General features: G+C 48.6%; 2 protein-coding genes across 6 annotated transcripts in view; one reads left to right on the top strand and one right to left on the bottom strand.

Annotated features, from left to right (window-relative positions):
* The window catches only part of BCL2A1 (BCL2 related protein A1), a 60,925-nt gene extending 52,123 nt beyond the window's left edge, over positions 1-8,802 (bottom strand). Inside the window, exons 1-3 of one of the 2 annotated variants that reach the window (XM_086711758.1) lie at positions 8,507-8,802; positions 5,814-5,876; positions 918-1,121 (exon numbers count right to left, since the gene is read on the bottom strand). In XM_086711758.1, the coding sequence (XP_086567884.1) occupies positions 918-968 (51 nt within the window). In that variant the 5' untranslated portion in view covers positions 969-1,121; positions 5,814-5,876; positions 8,507-8,802. The remainder of the gene's footprint in view (positions 1-917; positions 1,122-5,813; positions 5,877-8,506) is intronic. The other variant, XR_003223031.2, reaches the window with a different exon arrangement.
* A 247-nt stretch (positions 8,803-9,049) lies between these two features.
* Positions 9,050-21,264, top strand: part of ZFAND6 (zinc finger AN1-type containing 6) — a 76,612-nt gene continuing 64,397 nt past the window's right edge. The window contains exons 1-2 of one of the 4 annotated variants that reach the window (XM_086711755.1): positions 9,050-9,182; positions 15,550-15,641. The gene's annotated coding sequence lies outside the window, so the exon portion shown is untranslated. Of the gene's footprint in view, positions 9,183-15,549; positions 15,642-18,310; positions 18,775-21,264 lie in introns of those variants that run through there. The other 3 variants (XM_086711753.1, XM_025919945.2, XM_086711754.1) reach the window with 3 other exon arrangements.

Below are 21,264 nucleotides of genomic sequence, written 5' to 3'. Positions count from 1 at the left end.
AATCATATTAACTCGTAACAAAGAAATTTTGTTATGCTCAATAAATTGAGCGTTGAATAATCAAAGCAGACTTGTAAAGAATATAAACTAGATGTAATCTAACATAAATATAAACACATAAATATAAACACATAGATGTGATCTAACATAAATATAAATCTCTTTAGAGAGAGAGAGCATGCAAGCAGGGGAAGGGCAGAGGGAGGGAGGGAGGGAGAGAGAGAATTCCAAGCAGGCTCCACACGGTCAGCACAGAGCTGGAAGTGTGGCTCGATCCCATGACCCTGGAATCATGACCTGGGCTGAAACCAAGAATCGAACGCTCCACTGACCGAGCCACCAGGTGCCCCACACTCTCATCTCACAGTCAGAACGGCCTTGCCAGCTGGACCCGTGAGGACGAAACCTAGCAGCTGACAACTGCCTGTCCCCTGGGACTCCTAGCTGTGGAGTTCAGGGGCACAGGCCTGTGGCCCACAGACGGGGCGTGGGAGGTGCGGGAGTTTTCTACCCCAGACGGAAAAGCCTCGCGTACGGTCAACGCAGTTTTCTAGGGAGAGAATCTACAGCTGCCCTCAGGCCCTCAAAGAGGCCCATCGACTAGAGTCAGTGACCCCAAGCTGAGCACGGCTCCACCGGGGTCCTCAGGAGTGAGGTCTGCGATTCTCAGTGACCTTACCCCCTGGCTCAGGAGGCGGCGGGACTCACGGTGTAGACGTACACGCACACATTTGAAAATCTCAATGGAACAGGCCATTTTTTAATTTAAAAAGTTATCAAAACTGATGAAACATGGAGCGAGAAGCCTGACCAGTGAGCCAGGGAGAGATGGAGAAAGTTCCCACGAACACCGATGGAAAGTCCAAATATGAAGACCGCGCATCCTGGAGAAGGAAGGACGCTACGAGCACACTCACCATCCGGGTGGCCGTCGGGCGTGGGTGAGGTGATGGGTGCTCCTGCCCCATCAGCTCCCAGCAGGTGGACCTTGGGCCCCAGGGGTGGTGGGGGGAGAGGTGGGACCTGCTGCCTCAGCTTCCCCGAGGGCATCCTCCCTGCTGCTGCTGGGAGGGGAGTGTCTGAACGCCAGCCCATCACCGGGCAGACCGGCCCCTTCCTGTCTGCAGAGGGGAGAGAAGAGAGCCAACGTGGGCAAGACAGGACCACGGTGGGCACGGCCGGCCAAGACTCCTCTGCCCGTGCTCTCTCTCGCGGGGGTAAGCATCCTCTGGCCCAAGAGAGCCGCCCGGCTCAGCACAGAAGGGAGCGTGTGCCCCGGCCGGACGGCGTTTACAATCATTTAATGCAAGCCAACTTGACACTGATGATGAACTGGGCTAGATCGGGTAGATAAAGGTGAAAAGAAAAAGGCAGTGTCAGCAAGCCTACTCATGTGCTATTGTGTGACTACAGATCAGATGAAGGGGATCTTAGTGGGGTCTTGACAGATGCGGAGAACACAGACATACAATCGACAGCCGTTTCCCATGAACGCTAGGTAGACACATAAAAGTTGTTTCCTTGGCATCATTGTTTTAAAAAAGTGTCAGCATTTGTCAGAAATTAGTCCAGTGTCAGATATGGTCAATATTATTTAATTTGGCTTGGACAAATCTGGCTACAAGTTGTAAGACATAAAAAGGATATAAATTAGAAAGGAAGAGGGAAAGCAACCAACTGAAAAATTATTAGAGTATTGCAAAAAAAATGTTAATGTTTATTTGAGAGAGAGAGAGAGAGATGTGTGAGCAAGCGGGGGAGGGGCAGAGAGAGAGAGGGAGACACAGAATCTGAAACAGGCTCCAGGCTCTGAGCTGTCAGCACAGAGCCCCACACGGGGCTCGAACTCACAAACTGTGAGATCATGACCTGAGCACCCACCCCCAGGTACCCCTATTAAAGAGTATTTTAAAAAGATCAGTTAAGGGGTGCCTGGGTGGCTCAGTCGGTTGAGCGTCCGACTTCAGCTCAGGTCACGATCTCACGGTCCGTGAGTTCGAGCCCCGCGTCGGGCTCTGGGCTGACAGCTCAGAGCCTGGAGCCTGCTTCCGATTCTGTGTCTCCCTCTCTCTCTGCCCCTCCCCCATTCATGCTCTGTCTCTCTCTGTCTCAAAAATAAATAAATGTTATAAAAAAAATTAAAAAATAAAAAAATAAAATAAAAAAATAAATAAAAAGATCAGTTAAGTGCTTAGATATAAAATAAGATATATAGAATTAAGTACCAATTATATCATCAATGACATGTTTGAAAATATAAGAAAAAAACTGACAATTTATCCCCAGTATCAACAAAGCATTATATAAATGAGTGAATCATTAAGGAGAAATACGACGATTGTGTGCATTTCTCTTTAATATTTCACTCACTAACATAAAATTAAGGAAACAAAATATGTTGGGAGCCTTTTTTTAAGCCAAATAAATGAAAAAAGAAACCCCCTCAGACCTCTCGATGGGCCGTCCAAACTCTATGAAGATACACATTCCTCTCCTTGCTCCCCCAAAACCTTATAGGCATATGTAATCCCAGTTAAAATCCCGGCAGGATTGTTTCTTTAAAAAAAAAAAAAAAAAAAAAAAAGTTTATTTGTATTTATCTTGAGAGAGAGAGAAAGAGAGAGAGACCGAGGAAGGGAGGGAGGGGGAGGGGCAGAGAGAGAGAATCGCAAGCAGACTCCATGCTGTCAGCACAGAGCCTGACTCGAGGCTTGAACCCACACGGTGAGATCATGACCTGAGCTGAAATCAAGAGTCAGATGCTTAACTGACCGAGCCAGCCAGGTACCCCTGGCAGGATTATTTCTTGGAAATTGGCAAAATGATTCCAAAGTTAACCTGAAGACATGAACAGATCAGAACTTCTAGGAAAATTCAGAAGAAAAAGAGCCATAGTGGATGGAAAGACAGATCCCGCCGGACAATGAACCTTGTTCTGAGCCGATGTGGGTAACCTATCGCGGGGCTTCGATAAAGCCGGAACCGGTGCTGGGGCAGAATAACAGACCTGACATCTGTTATGCACAAAAAGTTAATACATGATAAAGGAGGCCTCAAGCAGAACCCGGAGGAAGGGGAGGATTGGACAGCTGGCAGGGTCCTTCATTAGCGATTTGCACATGGATCAATTTACAACCATCAATTCATTCCGATATGAAACAAAAAAACCCCAAACTTCAGAAAAATACCTTTCTGGCTTAACAAGAAGGCAAACATACAGACTGATGAATTTCAACTTAAGGAGGGTAAGTGTTACTGCAGACGGAGGGACAGAGTGTGTGAAAACACGTAAGGGAGGAGTCCTGACTTTGCCTAAAGGTGTCAAGAAGGCCTTCAGCATGTAACGTGCCTTTACAGTGGGTTTTGAGGGATGAGGAGGAGTTTGGTAGGGATAAGCCGAGAGTACCTACACAAGAGTAAGGTCATAAAAGGGCTGGAAAATGGATGTAATGAACGTTCATGGATGGGCAGAAGCACGTCCGAGTCAGGGAGTTTCAGCCTGGGCAAGTTGGAACAGCCTGGGTGGTTCTCCAAGTGTGATCCATGGACCCCTAGGGGTCCCTGAAACAGTCTGAGGGGGTCTGTGACATCAAAACTGTTTTTACTATAATACTAAGTCATGATTTGCCTTTTTCTTATGAGCGTACAATAGAGTTTTCCAGAGGCTACGTGATGTGTGGTATTGCATCAGAGAGAATGCAGAAACAAATGAGAATCAGGCTGCCTTTTGTTAAGCCAAATGTTAGAGATGTTCACAGTGGCGCCTGGGTGGCTCAGTCCGTTAAGCATCTGACTTCGGCTCAGGTCAGGATCTCACAGTTCGTGAGTTGAAGCCCCATGTCGGGCTCTGTGCTGACAGCGTGGGACCTGGAGCCTGCTTCGGATTCTGTGTCTCCCTCTCTCTCTCTGACCCTCTCCCGCTCATACACTCTCTCTCTCAAAAATAAATAAACATTAAAAAAAATTTAAAGAGATATGCACAAATGTAACACGGTGTCATTCTTTTTACTGACTCGTATTCTGGAAAACATAGCTAATTTCCATCTGAAATTTATTTTTATTTTTACGTTTTTAGAGACAGAGAGAGAAAGTGTGTGAGCGAGAAAGAAGCAGAGGGAGAGAGAGAGAATCTCAAGCAGTCTCCATGCCCAGCGTGGGGCCCAATGTGGGGCTCAATCCCATGACCCTGGGGCATAACCTGAGCCGAAATCAGGAGTCAGACGCTCAAGGGACTGTACTACCCAGGCAACACCAACGTGAATAACATCTAAACGAGTTATTACTATTTTTTTATCAACGTTTATTTATTTTTGGGACAGAGAGAGACAGAGCATGAATGGGGGAGGGGCAGAGAGAGAGGGAGACACAGAATCGGAAACAGGCTCCAGGCTCTGAGCCATCAGCCCAGAGCCCAACACGGGGCTCGAACTCACGGACTGCGAGATCGTGACCTGGCTGAAGTCGGATGCTTAACCGACTGCGCCACCCAGGCGCCCCATATTTTTTAAATAAACCAATATTTATTTTTTAAAATGTCTTATTTTTAATTTCTAATACAATAAACATTTGTAGATATAACCAACATAAAAGTTTTTTGGGGTCCTCAATAATTTTTTTTAAGTTTATTCATTTTTTGAGAGAGAAAGAGAGGGGTGGGGCAGAGGGAAAGAGTCCCCAGCAGGCTCCACGCTCAATGCCGAGCCTGACTCGGGGCTCGATCCCATGACCCTGAGGCCATGACCGGAGCTGAAATCAAGAGTTGGACACTCAACCGACTGAGCCACCCAGTGGTCCTCAATAATTTTTGAGCGTGAGAGGGTCCTGAGCCTAAAACGTTTCAGAACCTTTGGTTTAGACTCTGATGAAAAGTCACGAGAAGAGACATCCTGCTAACACAAGTCTCTGAGAAGTTTTCCTGGGGGTACTTCCTCCCCACTGCCCGGAGCCTCCGACTCTCCTCTGGCCCTGGCGCGTCCCCCACTGAGGTGACAAGGAGGCAGGCCCTTGGAGACAGCATCGAAAAGGTAGGCTGCTGGTGGATTAACACGGCCACAAAGTCTTTGCGAGTTCCTTGCTTTAAAAAGTAGGGTCTCTTTCCCTGCTCCTTGAATCTGAGGCTTGTGACCCTCTGTGATCAGCAGAATACGGCAGAAGTGGCATTCAAGCTCACACCCTTTGTATCTCCAAAACCTCCACACTATGAAACGCCCATGAAACCAGAGACCCAACGGGACAGGTGCACAGCTCAGCGGTCTCCAACAAGAGCCCGGGGCGGGGGACAGCAGGACTGCCCGGTCCAGCCACAGAATCATGAGAAAGGTCAATTGTTGTTTCAAGCCACTAAGTTGGGGATGGTTCTTACAGAGCCATAGACCTCTGATGGAGTTGGGAACCAAGAAGTTAGACTCAAACGTGGGTTTGTATTTTATCTCCTACAAACACAGCCAGGGCTCTCAATTCACCACGATTGACATTCAGGGCTGACGGTTCTCTGCAGGGAGTCGCTGGGTGACAGCCACACCCCCTCCCCCAGGTGTAACCACCAAAAATGTCTCCAGACATTGTCAAATGTCCCCTGGGGAACAAAACCAGCCCTGGCTTAGAACCACTGTTGTAGGCATAACTGTTCTGAGAATAAACCCCCCCCCGGGGGCTTATTAGACCCAGATGCACAGGTTCATCCCCTAGAGATTCCGATTCACGGTGTCTGGGTCACGGCCCTGCAACCCCAATGTTTTAAATGGTGCGGGTACTCTTACTGGAAGAGTTCGAGACCTGTGCCAGGAGGAATGCGGAACCCGCAGAGGTCTGACCTGCTCAATTTGTGTTTCAGGGAGAGCCTTCTGGAAACAGCTGGAGGGCCATCAGGGTGGGGCCTACAAGAGAGAATAGGATTGGAGGCTACTGCTTAAGTTCAGGCCAGAAATAATAAGGGGGTGTACAGGGCAGTGGGTGGGGGGGGGTACATTTCAGAGATATCTCTAAGGCCAAATCCGTGAAATTTGTGACTAATTTGATGTTGCGGAGAGAAGGACTCAAGAAAAGGATAAGGCAAAATGAAAAGCTTCGACGCTTCAAATGATATCATCAAGCAAGTGAAAAGACAAACCACAAATGAGAGAAAATATTTGCGAATTATGTATCTGATAAGGCACTTGTGTTCGGAATACGTGAAGAACCCTCACAACCCCAAATAAAAGACGAATAACCCGATTTCAAAATGAGCAAAGGATCTGAATAGACATGTCTCCAAAGAGGATCCACACGTGGCCAATAAGCACATGAAAAGACACTCAACATCGTTAGCAATCAGACATATGCAAATCACGACCACCAGACACTGGTCCTCACTGGGGTGGGCTATATGTAACCCAGACAGGCAGCAGTGTGGCCAAGGGTGTGCAGGCACTGAACCCTCACTCCTTGCCCCTGCAGACGTGACACAGCGCATCCCTTCTGGACACAGTGTTACCAATTCCTCAAGGGATTAAAACAGAAGCACCACAACGGCCCAGTAATTCCAGTGCTAGGTACGAACCCAAGAGAAGTGGAAACCTGTGTGCCCACAAACACCTGTGGACAAGTGTTCACAGCAGCAGTATCCTACCCGGGTCACCTGCCTCGAGGCCCGTGTGCCCAACCGTTCTCAGTCTGGAATGCTCTTCCCCTAGGTTATTTTTATAGGGCACCCCCCTTACCGCTAACAATTCTGTTCAGACCCCACCTCCTCAGCGACGCCTATGCTGACGGCGTGTTTAATACAACCTGCCTCTCCATCCTCAACCCCGCTCTATGTTTTCTTGTCTCTACCTCTTACCATCTTTAAAAAAAATTTTTTTTTACATTTTTATTTAGTTTTGATAGACAGAGAGAGAGCACACGGGGGGGGGAAGGGCAGAGAGAGAAGGAGACACAGAATCCGAGGCAGGCTCCAGGCTCCGAGCTGTCAGCACAGAGCCCGACGCGGGGCTTGAACTCACGAACCGCGAGATCATGACCTGAGCCGAAGTCAGACGCTTAACTGACCGAGCTACCCAGGTGCCCTACCATCATCTTTTAAAAATGTTTTAATTATTTTCGAGAGAGAGAGAGGCAGAACATAAAAGGGGGAGGTGCAGACGGAAAGGGAGACACAGAATCCAAAGCAGGCTCCAGGCTCTGAGCTGTCAGCACAGAGCCCGACGCGGGGCTCGAACCCATGAACTGCGAGATCGTGACCTGAGCCGAAGTCGGACGCTCCCAGGTGCTCCTCTTACCACCTTCTAACAACACAAAACGTACGACTGTTTTGCTTGTATCCCCTCCGTTAGAAAGAAAAATCTTTGTTTTGTTCACTGATGTTCCCCAAACTAATAGAAAAGTGAGACCCAGGGAGTTATGGGTATGGCTCAACATCACCGAGTCAAAAATGTGTCTGAGCGGGGATGTGAACCGTGGCCAAGATCCTAAATTCTTTCCATACAGTTCTCCAACGACGGGAGGGCAGTGAAGAAGCTGAAAGAAAACCAGGCTGCAAAATCATTCCTGGTTCCAGCAGAACCCACCAAATGGTTACAATCCACCATTTCCCTTTCTGTAGTTCTTTTTGTTCTATTATGGCTTCCCATTTCCCACCAAGTAAAGCGAAATACACAATTTGGCTTCTGGGACTTTCTCCGATATAACCTGGTCTCCCGTTATCAGAGACGACACTCTTGGCCAAAATCCCCTGCTCACGGGTTAACCTAAGGTTTGTGTTTTTAAAATTGAACGTGAACGCCCACCCGATGAATACCTTTAGGCCCTGGGCGAGCTCCCTGCAGGTTACCGCCGTGCCCATTCTACCGCTGACACCAGCCTCCACTTGACATGGGACAGACATTCCCTACTTCGCCCTGAAGCATCGGTCACCTCACAACACGTCACCCTGTTCTTCAACTCCCGATTGTATCTTCCGGCCTCTTTAGGAGAGCAGGAAGACGCTGCTTTGGGATCCCAGCATGGCCAAGCCCCATGCACTCTGCAGTGCGCAAAGCCAATGCAGGCCACCTCCTCCTTGAAGCCTTTCTGGCCTGCATCTTCTCAATGGTTAACCACTTCTTATCCCCAAGTCCTGCTGCAGGAGACCTAACCTTTACACGGCCAGCCCCGCGAAGATCTGACTCCCCAAAGGGAGACCCCACTGGGGCGAAGACACTGAGGTACTCACTTCAAGCTTTACATCGTAAACAGCACCAAAAAGCTCAGCAATCCAGATACCTAGGATTCTGATACTGTAGTTTTGAACATCAACAGTAATGCAAAAAACTCGCGGAGAATAAAACATCAGATCTGAAAACAGAACCCTCCGGCCTCCGCCGGTCGGCCCCACCCTCCCTCAAGGTGGGGCTGAATGCCCTGGAGCTGTGATCTTGGGCCTCCCGCGGGGCTGCCCGGGAGCCTGGGGTCCGGGACACTGCGGGGGCGGCTTGCCCCGCTCCGCTGGGCGGGGTCTCGGGAGGGCGCGTGTGTCCCCGTGTGCACGTACTTGGGCCTTCGTGGGCAAGCGCGTCGAGTCTCGCTCCCCTCAGCGCGCCGGCGCCCCCAGACTTCGGACCCTGCGCGCGCGGGGCTGAGGGCACGCGGTTGCACGCGGTGCCGGCTCCGCGTCCCCTCGGGCCCAACTGGCAGGTGGAGCACACACTTCCCAGCGCCGCGGGCGGGGGCAGAACGGACCTCCTCCGGACAGAGGGGGCCGCCGCCGGACCCCGGCCCCCTCACTCTCCAACCCCGCCGGCGCGCAGGCAGCCGCCGGAGCCGAGTTCAGGAAGCGCCCGCCGGGCGGTAAGGGCGGGGGAGCGGCTCCGCGCGGGGCGCCGGCCAATCGCCTGGCGCCGCGGGCCCCAGCCCCGCCTCCGGCGCTCCAGGCCCCGCCCCCCGCGCGCTCGCCCCGCGGCCCCTCCCGGCCGGTAATAATTAGGCGGCGGGCGGGGCGCCGCGTCAGCGCCGGGCGCCGGCCAATCGCGGAGCTCGGGCCCGCGGCCGCGTCACAGGCCGAACAACCAAACAGAAAAGTTTAATAAACAGCGGACGGAGGGCCGGCGGCGGCGGCGGCGGGGCCGGAGCGAGCAGGAGTTCGGCGGCCTCACCTGTCCCCACTCTCCGGCGGCGACCGGCGACCGGCGGCGGCGGGCAGCGCGGCAGGCGGGGAAGGCCGCCGCCAGGTGAGCGGCGCGGCGGGGCCCGGGGGGCCGGGGGGCCGGAGGGCCGGGGCCGCTCCCTTCCCCCACCGGCTGAGGCGCGGCTGAGGCGCGGCCGCGGCGCTCCCGGGCGGGCGGAAGCGAGGGCGGGGGGCGGGCCGGGGGCTGCGCTCGCGGACCCCCGGCCCGGTAGCGAGCGGGGGTCCTGGGGTCCCGGGGACGCGGGCCTCCACCTGCTGCGGCCCCGGGGCGGGGGTCCCGCCTGTCACGGCGCGGGCGGGGGGCGGGGGTCCCGAGCGCCCCTCCCCCGCAGCGGTGTGTCGGGGTCTGCGGGGGGGCCGGGCAGGGGCGCCGTGTGATACCCCGGGGGCCTCGGGGTCGGTGGGGTGGGGAGGGGTGGGGCGGGGGGAGGCGGTTAGTGACCGTAGGGCCGCCGTCCGCAGCTTCCGGGGGGAAGCGCTCCGTTCCTGCAAAATGGGCACATCTGACTTTGCCCAGCCGGCTGCCTCCACTTTTTTCCGTCGGCGTTTTATGGTGGAAGGAAGGGAGCGGGCGGGGGGCGGGGTGCCGGCGGCCAGCGTGGGACTGGAGGGGCTATTGTCTGGGCTTCGGTGACCATTTCCTGGGCGTGCGGGTCTGCCCCAGCTGCTCGCAGGCTCCCCGTCCCGCGTGGACGCCTCTCCGCACAGCAGTTAACGCTCAGGAAAGCCGTCTTCCGAAAAGCAAAGGGGAAAAAAAAAAGTATCGAAAGACATAGTTGCTGTCGCAGAAGAACGCACAGCCCCGCAGCGTATAAAGAGAAAAACAGAGTGAAAATCCTGGACTTGTCGCTCCCAAACCAGAAACTGGAATAAAACTTGGATCTGCCCCTGGGTTTCTTATCTGCTCTGTTCCCCCTCCCCCTTACGTAGGTCATCAATCCAGTCCAGTCAACTGGGTGTTTATCATTCCCCTGTTTTTTCCACCACCTACAGGTGTGTGTTCAAGCAGTGGGTTGTCCAGATTGCTTCTTTTAAAAAAAAAAAAAAAGTTTTAATGTTTATTTTTGAGAGGGAGACAGAGCGTGAGCGGGGGAGGGGCAGAGAGAGGGAGACACAGACTCCGAACCAGGGTCCACACTCCGAGCTGTCAGCACAGAGCCCAACGCGGGGCTCGAACCCATGAACCAGGAGATCATGACCTGAGCCAAAGTCAGACGCTTAACTGACTGAGCCCCCAGGCGCCCCTCGAATAGATATTTCTTTTTTTTTTAATTTTTTAAAATCTTTATTTATTTTTGGGAGAGAGAGAGTGTGAGCAGGGGAGGAACAGAGAGAGAGGGAGACACAGAATCCGAAGCAGGCTCCAGGCTCCGAGCTGTCAGCACAGAGCCCGACGCTGGGCTGGAGCTCACAAACCGCGGGATCATGACCTGAGCCAAAGCTACACGCTTAATCGACTGAGCCCCTCAGGCGCCCCCAGATTGCTTTTCTTTTAAGTGTTGTGAAAAGAGCGGGTGGCCATCTATCACTTCTTCGCTGTATGATACTGTGTTCATCTCGAGTAGGGTTAGGCACTTGGAAATATTTTGCACCGTGCTTTGCTATCAGCAGCCGTGTTCTTGGGAGCATTTCTTGTTTTCTGGCTCCTGGCGCACGAGCGCCAGACGTTCTCTGGAGTGAACGATGCAGGTAGCTTGCGTTAGGGAGTCTTAGGTGGTCAGGAGGAACATAGGTGTATTTTAATGGGAGATTCGCAGCCGTAGCGATTGGCCAATAGGTTTTGAACAGGTGCAGGAGAAACTAAGATTCCCGTCAAGGTGCGTGTAAGGACGCTTTTCCTTTGAAACCACACTGCAAAGTCGGGCACCATTTATTTGCTCGCTACTTTCTCAACGCAGAAGTAAATACGGTAGAAAAAAAACACTTGATTGCGTGTGAAATGAAGCACTCTGTGCCACTTTGTGTAATCTCTGGCAAATTCCTTAAACCTTCTCTTTTTCCGTAGCATACTCCTGGAAGAGAAACCTGTCTTCAGTTTATCCTCCTAGCTTTGCAGACTTCGGGTAAGGGAAGCACCTGTCAGATGGCAGAGCCTTGCTTTACGGGACAGGATTGGGACCCGGGTGCTCTTCTGTGGGCTCACACCGTGTGTGTCCTGTGGAATGTTTTTGGAGAAGGATGTGTGCTCGCTGTTAGGATAAGTTCACCACACATTTGAGTACCTTTGAGTCCCTTATCCCCGGCCCCGCGGGCACCCCAAGGTGTGCCCTCCAGAGCTGTGTGCCGCGCATCACGCCCCCGGCAGTGCGCTCAGGGGTAGGGGGCTATTCGGTTCCGGAAAATGGCGAGTGCGAGTAATAGGCGTTTATACATAGCTTCGAGTAACTTGACTTCAAGGACCCAGTAGAGGGGGTGTGTGGTAGTTTGCCAGCATGTGTAGTTTGCAGAGAGCAGGGTGCGCTTTTTTGGTAGGGCTGTTACACCCTACCAAAAACGCATGTATCCTTAAAAGCTTTAAAAAGGCGTCCTTTTTGTGTTAAGGGCAATGTGTGTTTTCCCCCCAAACTTTCAGAAGAAATAGAAAGTTACAAAGAATAGATAACTGTTGTTAACGTTTTGGCCAGTGTACCCCCAGCCTTTTCGGTCGTGGACATTCTGGACGGTTGCAAGTGGAATCGTAAACCACACTAGACTGCCTCTCCCTTCACGACTTTCCCCAAAGACGATCTGTCTCCGCACCTCTGTTGTACACAGGATGGCACCAGTAGTCTTCCGCGTGGTACCCTTGCCCCAGTGTCCGCTCTCCTGTAGTCTGGGCGCTACTCCTGTGGACGGCAGTAATTTAAATGTGTACGTCAGAGGCTCGGCACCCTCTGATGACTTTCAATACACAAAATAAAATTGAAACTTTTTACTGTGGCACCTAGACCCTAGAGCAGTAATGTCCAATGGGAGTATAACGGGAGCCACATAAGTAATTTAAAATTTCCTGGTAGCCGTGTTAAAAAAAGAAACAGGTGAGATATAATTTGCTAAACGCAAAATATTAGGATTTCTGTAAGTAATTAGCATAAGAAGTTATCAAGATGTTTTACTTAACTTTTTTTAGACTGGCCTCAAAATCCGATATGTGTTTTCCACGTGACATGCAGCTGGGACTCGTGTCAGGCTCTGTCGGGACAGCGTTGCCCTGGGAGGCCGGCCCTGCCTTGTCCCCGAGCCCCGCACTGCTGTTGTCCTGGTCTGTTTGGGCTTCCTGAGCATGCAGAGCTGCTGGCGTCCAAGTTGTTGGGTTTTCCTGCCTGGCACACTCCACCGTATTTCTGCTTGGATGGCACTCCTTCAGGGATGCGCTCACAGGCCACAGTCCCTGCCCACTGGGTCACTCTGCCGCGCTTCTCCTAGAACCTGTCCTCTGACGTGGTTTGCTTGGTTCTTGTCTTCGACCTGAGGGCAGAAGTTAGAGCCACAGGTAGTGACAGGGTTCTGCCAGGGCACATGCCATTTCCATCCTCCTGTGGTTCCTCACCTGCTGGGTGTGACTTGTTGCTTTATCTTTTTGTCACCGTCACCCTGTGGTGAAGACGCTCTTAAGAGCTGCATCTTTCTTTAGGATTTGATCTGTCTTACAGAGTCAAAGCAAGTGAACATTTTTTGTCTTTTTAGAAATATTGCCAAATCTTACTTTAAAAATTTAACTAGCATTATAATACACAGTTGGCCAAACCAGTATAAAGTTTACCAAAAAATGTGAGACAATACACGTCTTCTCCTCCATATCCTTACCAACACTTGATTTTCTTTCGTGCCTTCCCTTTTCATAAGATTCATGATGTACTTCTTAGATTAATTATGATGATGAATGGAGTGGTGGGTATTGTTTCGTCTAATTTGTCTTTTACTCATTTGGGGTGGTGTTTTATCATTGCGATGCCTTTTTATTCTTTTATAGATTTAGGATAGCAGCATTTTGTCACACGCTGAACATATTTTCCCTGGTTCTTCATTTCCCTTCTATTTGCTTACGGTGCTTTGTTTTTTTTTTAAACTTGAGTTTTTACCTTTTAAGAAATTTTATGGCTTCTCCTTTACTTTTGTACTTAATGGATTCTCTTGTCCAGATAACTGTTTTCTTCTAGTTCTTTTGTGGTTTCATTTTCACATCTACCTCTCTCTATTCACCCGGGGCTTGTTTTGACGTAATATGTGAAGTGAAATAACCTCCCTCATTTTTCCTCGATAATTAGTTGTTTTAGCCCCATTAACAAAAATCTTTTTCTTGTTGCCTTGAAATAAAGCTTTTATCGTATACTGAAAACATATATATATACTTGGTTCTTTATAGCTTCTGTTCAATATGAAGGACTTGATACTGGCACGCATTGTTTTAGTAATTGAGCATAATAATGTATTTTTATTTTGTTGCTGTTAAGTCTCCCTCCCTTTTCCTCCCCCAGTTTTTGGCTGTTGCTTTGTCCTTGGGATTTTTAGTTGATTCCTCAGGGTCTTCACCTTTTTGGGGGGGGGTTGAATTTTTACGTTAAAAACGTAAAATCTATTTCTACGCTTAATGGTTTGTGTTGTGTAATAATAAAAAAATTTAATGCTGTTAAATTCTCCTTTGAGAAGGGCTTTAGCTGTGATCCTTACATCCTGACACGTGACAGACAGAAATATTTACTTACCAATCTTCCTGGCAGGTGCTCCGTGCTGGGGGTGGGGTGGGGTGAGGTGGGGGGGTGCGTGGTACTGAGGCTGCCGCCGTGAACTGTCCGGGGCCTCTGCTTTCAGAGTTCACGGTCTTTGGGAAAGCGAGGCTGTCGACAAACCAATGAATAAAGAATTTTTGGGCTTTGGCAAGTACTAGGAAGGAAAGAAATTGGGTGTGCTGATAGAGATTGGAAGGTGCTAATTGGCTGTCCTGAGAACGTGTTTGTGAGGATGTCACATTTAAGCCTGATGGGGGTACCAAGGTTTGCTTGGGGAGTTTTCTTCAGCTTCCCCAATCTTCCAGAACATGAAAATAATAATATAATAATAATAATGGCGGCACACTGAATGTCTCTGGCAAAATTGTCTGGTAAGAGTTGCCTTGTAAATAAATAGTTTTGAGCCCAAAGCTTGTGCCGTGGAGAATTTGGAACTGTGACGCAGAGTTCTAAGATCCAGAAAGAGCTGGGGGAGGCTTCCAAGCACAGAGAGCCGCTGGCACAAGGAGGGCCGCAGAGCTTGACCTGATTAGGGTTTGACGGAAGGTTGGCATGACTGCAGTTTACTGAGCGGGCAGTGGGGCTGCTGGAGGCTACTTTGGGGGACTCACATTGTGTCCTAGACAGGGCTGCTTCCGCTCCCCGCCTTCCTGTCCTGTCTGCTTTCCGGGACCCGAGTCAGCCTCCTACAAGTTAGATTATCTCAACCCTTGCTTCTCTCCTTCATGATTTCTACCGTGTTTTCGGTTTTCCTCCACTCAAGACCTTTGCATAGGCTGTGCCTTTTCGCTTAATTGTGAGTTCCTTGAAGACTCCTTCCTTAAAGGTGCCAAAAGAGGCTGGCTGTATTTACTCATTTCATATCGGACATTTCCTCTGCAAACATTTGTGATAATTGCAATTCATTAAGTGTGTGTGATTTGTCTTATTTCGTGTCTGTTTCTTCCGCTGGAGCTGTTGTTTCCAATCTGGTAGGTACCCACTTGTGGCTATTTAAATTAAGTACAATTAAGTAATAGTAAACATTCAGTTCCTCAGTCTACTAGTAACATACCAGTTGCCTAGCAGGCACACGTGGCTAGTGTGGACAGCAGAGACAGAAATTTAAGTAGCTACTGGTTGTTGAAATATGGCAAGTCCGAGTTGGTCTGTAAGTGTGAAATGGGAACTTGATTTGCAGTACAAAAAAGAAAAAGGCAACCTCAGTTTTAAAAATGATTACTTATCGAAGTAATGCCATTTTATGTGGTTTGTGTTAAGTAAAATATATGACGGCAGTTAATTGAACTAGTTTAATGTCTTAACGTGACTCCCGGAAAGCCGAAAATTGCTGTGGTTCCTGTCACATCCCTGTTGGACAACAGAGCAGCTGACTCTGGACCCTGAGTCTCTCCAGGGGCGGGACAGTTTGTGGTGGCGTCCACAGCAGCTCGTGGTGCCCAGTGTGTAGTAGGGCTTCAGAATGTTTGATGAGTTAATAACCTTCGTATTGACTTTGAACATTACTTTATAGTCATCCGAGGATGTTACCTGTTCACCTTGTGCATTTCAAAATTGTTAGCTGTCTGTGAGTATAATTTAAAAACTTTTTTCCATGCCCGTTGTGAAAAAACAGCTTTTTTTTTGACAACTATATAAAAATTAATCTTATTAAATAATTAGTGTGGATCATTTATCTTTTTATCTTTTATTTTTTTCTAGCTTAGGCTGCTAAGGAGAGAGGGAACCTACAAGTCGGCCAGTCTGTTTTCCATCATTTTTCTGTGTCTAGCAGTTTCCTTCGATCGTCTGTGGTATGTTATTTGGCACACGAAACGTTACAGTTATTCAGTCTTAAGAGTTGAGTGCTGTGATTGCTTTTTCCTTTATTTATACTTTGGTCCTGATACTGTGATCCCTGTTCCTTTTTTGTTTACATTTATTGGTGACCTTGTTTATCCCATTAGATTTAAAACAAGGCAATTTATTGTCTTCTAGAAAGACACCTCAGCCTGTTTTGTGCTTTTCTATCCTTAATGTTCCCTTTGAGATTAGTAGTTTGCTGAAGGGGCCTTTACCACTCCCTTGCTGCCCGGGCTCACCTTTTGTCGTTTCCCCTCTAATGGACGGAAGACACACATCAGGAGTTGGAAACTCAAATACGGGCCTCACCTTTGTAAGCAGTGTATATTTGTCATGGAAATATTTCTTTAAGTATACGTGTATATATTTTTTCCCCCATTAGATAGTGGTTTTCAGACCATATCTTTAGTGACCCGGTCATGCTCTGAGAATGTCAAGCTGGCCCTTTTATCAACTACTGCATAAACCCACCTGTTGGTGTCCAGGGATCATGCCAAGGATTAATTTCTGTTGTAAGAGGAATAGTTTGAGCTATTTGCAGCCCTTTACGATACTAAGAAAGCTTTCACCCTATCCTGCTCTGTACCAGACCAAAAATTAATCTGGGCCCTTCCTCTTTAGGGAGCGTGTTTTTAAAGTGAGATGGGACCAGGTTGTTCTGGCTTGTTATCTTCTACACTCTGGTCGGTTAATAGGTTTGGGGAAGCTTCTGAGCTCCTCCCCCACCAAGAATATACTGTGTATCCTTTGAACACTCCGTGTTCAAAAAGTGGTATTGTCACATGCAATCAGGGAGCCTTGGAGCTTTCGCAGGCCTCTTGTTCCTATGAAGCGATACTGTTTTCAAATAATCTGGGTCGTGGTATTGCTTTCCTTTTACTTAGTTTTGCTGTTTTCTTCTACTGATTGAGAAATGGAACAAAATCCTCGTATTTTTAAACTGTGAGCCACCTAAAATGGTATTTGTCACCATGAAGTTCTTCCAAGTAGGTCCTAGAGATCTTCGAACAATCCGGCATAACTAAGTCCATATCTCTTTATTGGTTACAGATCGAGAGGGGTCCCGGTATTATTTTAGTGTATGTGATAGGTGTCTATTTTATACAAATAATTAACTGAAGTGAAAAATTGATGTCAGAGCAAAGGTTTTTTGGTTCCTGTAACTGTGTACTAATTTTATGCTTGCCACATTTTAAGATTTAAATGTTTGCCATCTTTTTCTATAACCCTATCAAACTGTGGCCATCTAAAACGTTTTCTTTTCCAGGTTTTATGCTGTAACTCAATTTATGTACCCTTTCTGTACCTGCTCCTGTACCTCTTCTGCTTCCAGTGTTCTTTTGCAAGAGTGTCCACACAGTGGGAAGAAAACCTGAACTTGACTCGTGAAGTACTGAGCATTCACAGCAGTGAATCCTTGCAAAGGATCTTGGGACTAGGCCTCTGTGAATTGGCTCTTTCAATTTGTCCACTTAAAAGGCATAATAGATGATGCAGCTGTTTGGGCTTCTGCAGGGTATTATTCCATATTCATGTCTAGTTGCAATTATGTGCATTTTCAGTTTCATACAGACTTCTCTTTGTATTCAAAACAAGTTTGTTGGCTTTGTGTTGTAGTATATGGGTTTTTCTGTGAGGAATGACGCTTGCAAGATTCTGAGCTTTGTAAACCGTACGTTTAACTTAAAAAATTGTTGTGGAAACTTACTGAAAGTATTTTTAAGAAGAACCACTTTAATTTGCCTTACTCTTTTGGTTTTTCTCATAAATCAGTTAAAATTTTTGGTACAGGTGAAAATTACACTTTACTGAACAAGTTGAATGATGCTATTCGGTCAGGTAAGGATTAGTGACAGTAATAGTTGATGGGCCAAGGAACTAAAACATAAGCAGTTCTAACTTAAGTAAAGATAGTAAAATATAGCAAACTTAGCAATGTATAGAGTCACGGTCGGTCTGTTTGTTTGTTGAAAAATCCGAGTGCTTATGTAGAGACTGTAGAGTCTCTGGAGGTAACATTAATGTGACTTCGCATTTTCCGGGGCGAACATACCCTACCTTTGGCTGCACCTCGGCGCGCCCTTGCCCCCTTAAGTGAACGAATGCTCCAGTGGGCTGCAAAGTTTGGTCTACCTTTTTTAAAAAGGCAACCGTAATTTTAAGTATAAGGCAACTTCAATCTTCCTGAACTTTGTATGTGGACATGTCTTTGGAGCAGGTTGCCTTTCCCTTTTGTGCATGTCGGCTTGCAGTGGCTCCGTGTTGGCCGTGGCAGAGTGCTCGGGTCAGACCGCTAACCCCGCTAATACGGAAATAGCGTTTCTGCCTCTGTGTTTCCCTTCCCTTTTAAGTAGAGATGTCAGGGTTTGATGTCACCAAAATTTTTACTTTGTTGTGATGCTGAGAACATAGTATCAGTGAATTTGGTAACTTAGAAATATTTTGCAGCTAGGATTTTAGTGCTATATATTTTCCATACCTGAAATCATCGCATTTTTAAGTCCCAGAGGAAACACTGTTTTGTTCCTTTTAGCAAAATTTTGCAGTGGATTTTCTGTTGCCACTTTAAAAAATTCAGGCAAAATGTGAACTCTATTGAAAAAGGAGCCTGTCTTATAAAGTGTAACTTTACCTTCATGGCTCTGTAGAAATACAACATGATTTAGGCTAAAAGCATTGCATTTTAAACAGTTGGTCACCGAACTGCAAATTAAAGCTGCTTCTGTCAGGTTTTCGTTGCCGTTACGTAGAGTATTTATTTTTTTGCCCAGACAAAAGAGTAAGCAAACAGGATGTGATGGGAAAACTGAAACACGACCTCCTGTTTCTTTAAGAAACCAGCTTATCAGGGGGTTTTAGTGTGTGCGGCCGAACCTGCTAGCAAGGAAAAGTTCTTTAAGATGACGGATGTGCGCCGCCTCCAATCACAGCGACGGGCCTGGCCAGCGGGGCGGGGCGTCCCCTCCTCGGCCAGTAGCCGCGCAGGAGGAGGAGCTTGCGGCTCAGGCTTGGTTGCGGCGGAGCACAGCTTCAAGTGAAGTTAATCTGAGGGGAAGCAAACAGAAAATTGTGCAGGTTTTGTGGGTAGGATTTCTGTTCCGATCTTTTAATAACCCTTTATTTTACGCTCTTGCTCCTGTGTGCTGCTGTGTATGCTAGGTTTTGTCACTGTGGCTGTTTTCTGACGCAAACTGAACATTAAAATCAAGCAGGGAAGCAGAACAAAAGGGCTGTTTGCACAGGAAATAGGTGTTGAGAGAATCAAACTTGACTTTGTTTTATCGTGATCTTCAGTTCAGAAATTGTCACTGAGACCGTGGGGATCGAAGCCCTCTCCGGCGACAGGCTTTCTCTGGGGCTGGACGTGGGAGCAGTCGCTTGTCGGCTTTCTAAGTGACATCTTGAGGTGTGTGGTGGGTCGTTTTCCATCAACTTGGGGTGCTGAGTGCCGGGAGAGGCACCTGCGGTGGGCGCACGTTTCTGATGTCCCAGGGACTGAAGTGCCAGCCCTTTGAGTTCCTTCTTTGCCCCCAGGGCGCCCTCTCCCCCACCGCCTTCAGGGTAGCGTAAGTTTGGAGATTTAGCGGGCTCGTGATTTTGTTTTTTAAAAGCTCATCGAGTGCATTCCGTGTAGAACGAGGTAAAACTGCCTTCTCCTTCATTCAAACTTCCTTTCTTTGAAGGGTAGAGGTAAGAAACGCCCTTTTGAAACAGGAAATGGATGCGTTTATAGTTTCCAAGGCTATCGTAGGCGATCAAAACTTTGTAAAAAGTATCCGCGAGTCTGTTGACGCTTTTTTACTGGTAAATAACTACAGTGGTTTGGGTACCGGAGTGTTTTCTTTACCTTGCTGCCCTTTGATCTAGAAATCGGGGAGTAAAAGTGAATTTGAATAATCGCCGGCCGAGTGCCGAGCCGAGCGAGCCGAGCCGGCTCAGCGTTGCGGCCAGTGTAATTGCGTTTGCAGTACATTGCTGCACCTTCAGTTCATGCAGAGCTTTTTTAATCAGTGCTTGCCTGTTCTGGCATTGCTTAAACCGTCCCAGAACAACGGTGGTAAAATCAGAACAAGTCACCCACAACACCCGCAAGAGCGTTGTGTGGTGCTGTTATTTTTTTTCCCTCTTTTGCACTTCACCAGGTCTTGTGTTTTCCCCACGATGGTCAGTTAGTGCGGCTGTACATTCTCTTTCACGAAACCGTATCATGCGTTAAAATTATTTTAACTTTAGCGTTCTTCTGGGTTAGTGGGACCTTAATTTACCTAGTCTTTTGCCTGTACCACATGCAGACCGTTCCTACTTTTTCACCGTTTTGAACAGTGTTGCATTAAACAGACTTCTGTTGGTGCGTTTCAAAAGATTTCCTCTTTCCCCGTTCCACCCCAGATTATTTTTTCTTTTGGAAGAATCCCCAGCGGGTTTACGTAGCTGGAAGGATGCGAACACTTCAGTGGCCAAATTGCTTTCTACACACGTGATGCCAGTTCATGCCGCCACCGGCAGGATGTGCCTCACGAGGTCTCTCTCCAATGGGAAATGCCCCTTAAACGCTCTGTTAGGGTGCCCCTCTGAAGCTCTCTGGTTTGCTGATGAGCTTTTGCCTAAACCGATAACCTACTTTAAGTCCCATTTTCCAAGTTGTAGATGAATCTGAATCCGTTTTCTGGACGTTGAAATGAGCTGAAGAAAACTGGGCACATTTTTTCCCGCGTAAGTGAACAATTACACCGTCGTGGGCTATCGTACTTATCGTACGTGTCGCTGCCAGGAGGTGCCGGGCTGCCGTTGAGACAGGTTTTGCAGTGGGCGCTCTGTCCCCTACGCGCACGCGCAAGGGGTGCTCTCCCCCCGGGAGCTGTGCGCAGACGTCGTGGAGGGGCTGCTGGGGGGCCGCCCACACCCCTGCCTCTGCGCAGGTGCGGACCGCCTTTGTCACTGCCTGTGCGCCTCCGGGTTGTCGGTGGGCAGAGAAACGGGGTCGCCGCGTGTCCATCTGCAGCCTGAGGTGGCACGTGAGCGCCTTTCCGGTGTCTCGTCGCTTTTCGGTTCGATGCCCGGACTGTGTGCACGCAGCCGTTCTCGACCCCGGTCCCGTCTGTCTTCGGGGGCCCTCTTTGTTGGGCACCAACCGCTGACCTTGTGCCCTGGGCAGCTCGTGTGCAGCGGGGAGGCCGTAACTGTTGGGGTGATGAGCTTGCTAACCGATGTTCTGGGTTAAAGTGAAAACGTTGTTTGACAGCAAAACTCAAGACAGTGAAAAACACTGAGTTAATTGATAAATGGGAGGCAGGCCGTCACTCCCTGACGCAACAGTAGTTGACCATGTATAGTCTTAGTCTAGTTCAGCTGCAATTTAAATGATTTAACTCATTTTCTGTGAGTTTCTGTCTCAGTTGCCAATAACATCGCCTCTGCAACTTCCAGAGCTAGTCTGATGTCGCTGTGTTGGTCATCGTGTTTGTTTCGGGGGAAAAGTTTTTTTAATGTGTCATTTTGTTTGTTACGGGTAAAGAGTTTTCAGTTTTCCAGACACTTGGGTTTCCCTAACAGTTGAGTAAAAGAAAAAAACTT

Source organism: Puma concolor, chromosome B3, assembly GCF_028749965.1.
Source record: "Puma concolor isolate L17-30 chromosome B3, mPumCon1.1.hap2, whole genome shotgun sequence".
NCBI lineage: Eukaryota > Metazoa > Chordata > Mammalia > Carnivora > Felidae > Puma > Puma concolor.
The sequence above is the reverse complement of the archived record's forward strand: the minus strand, read 5'-3'. Positions and strand labels throughout refer to the sequence as shown.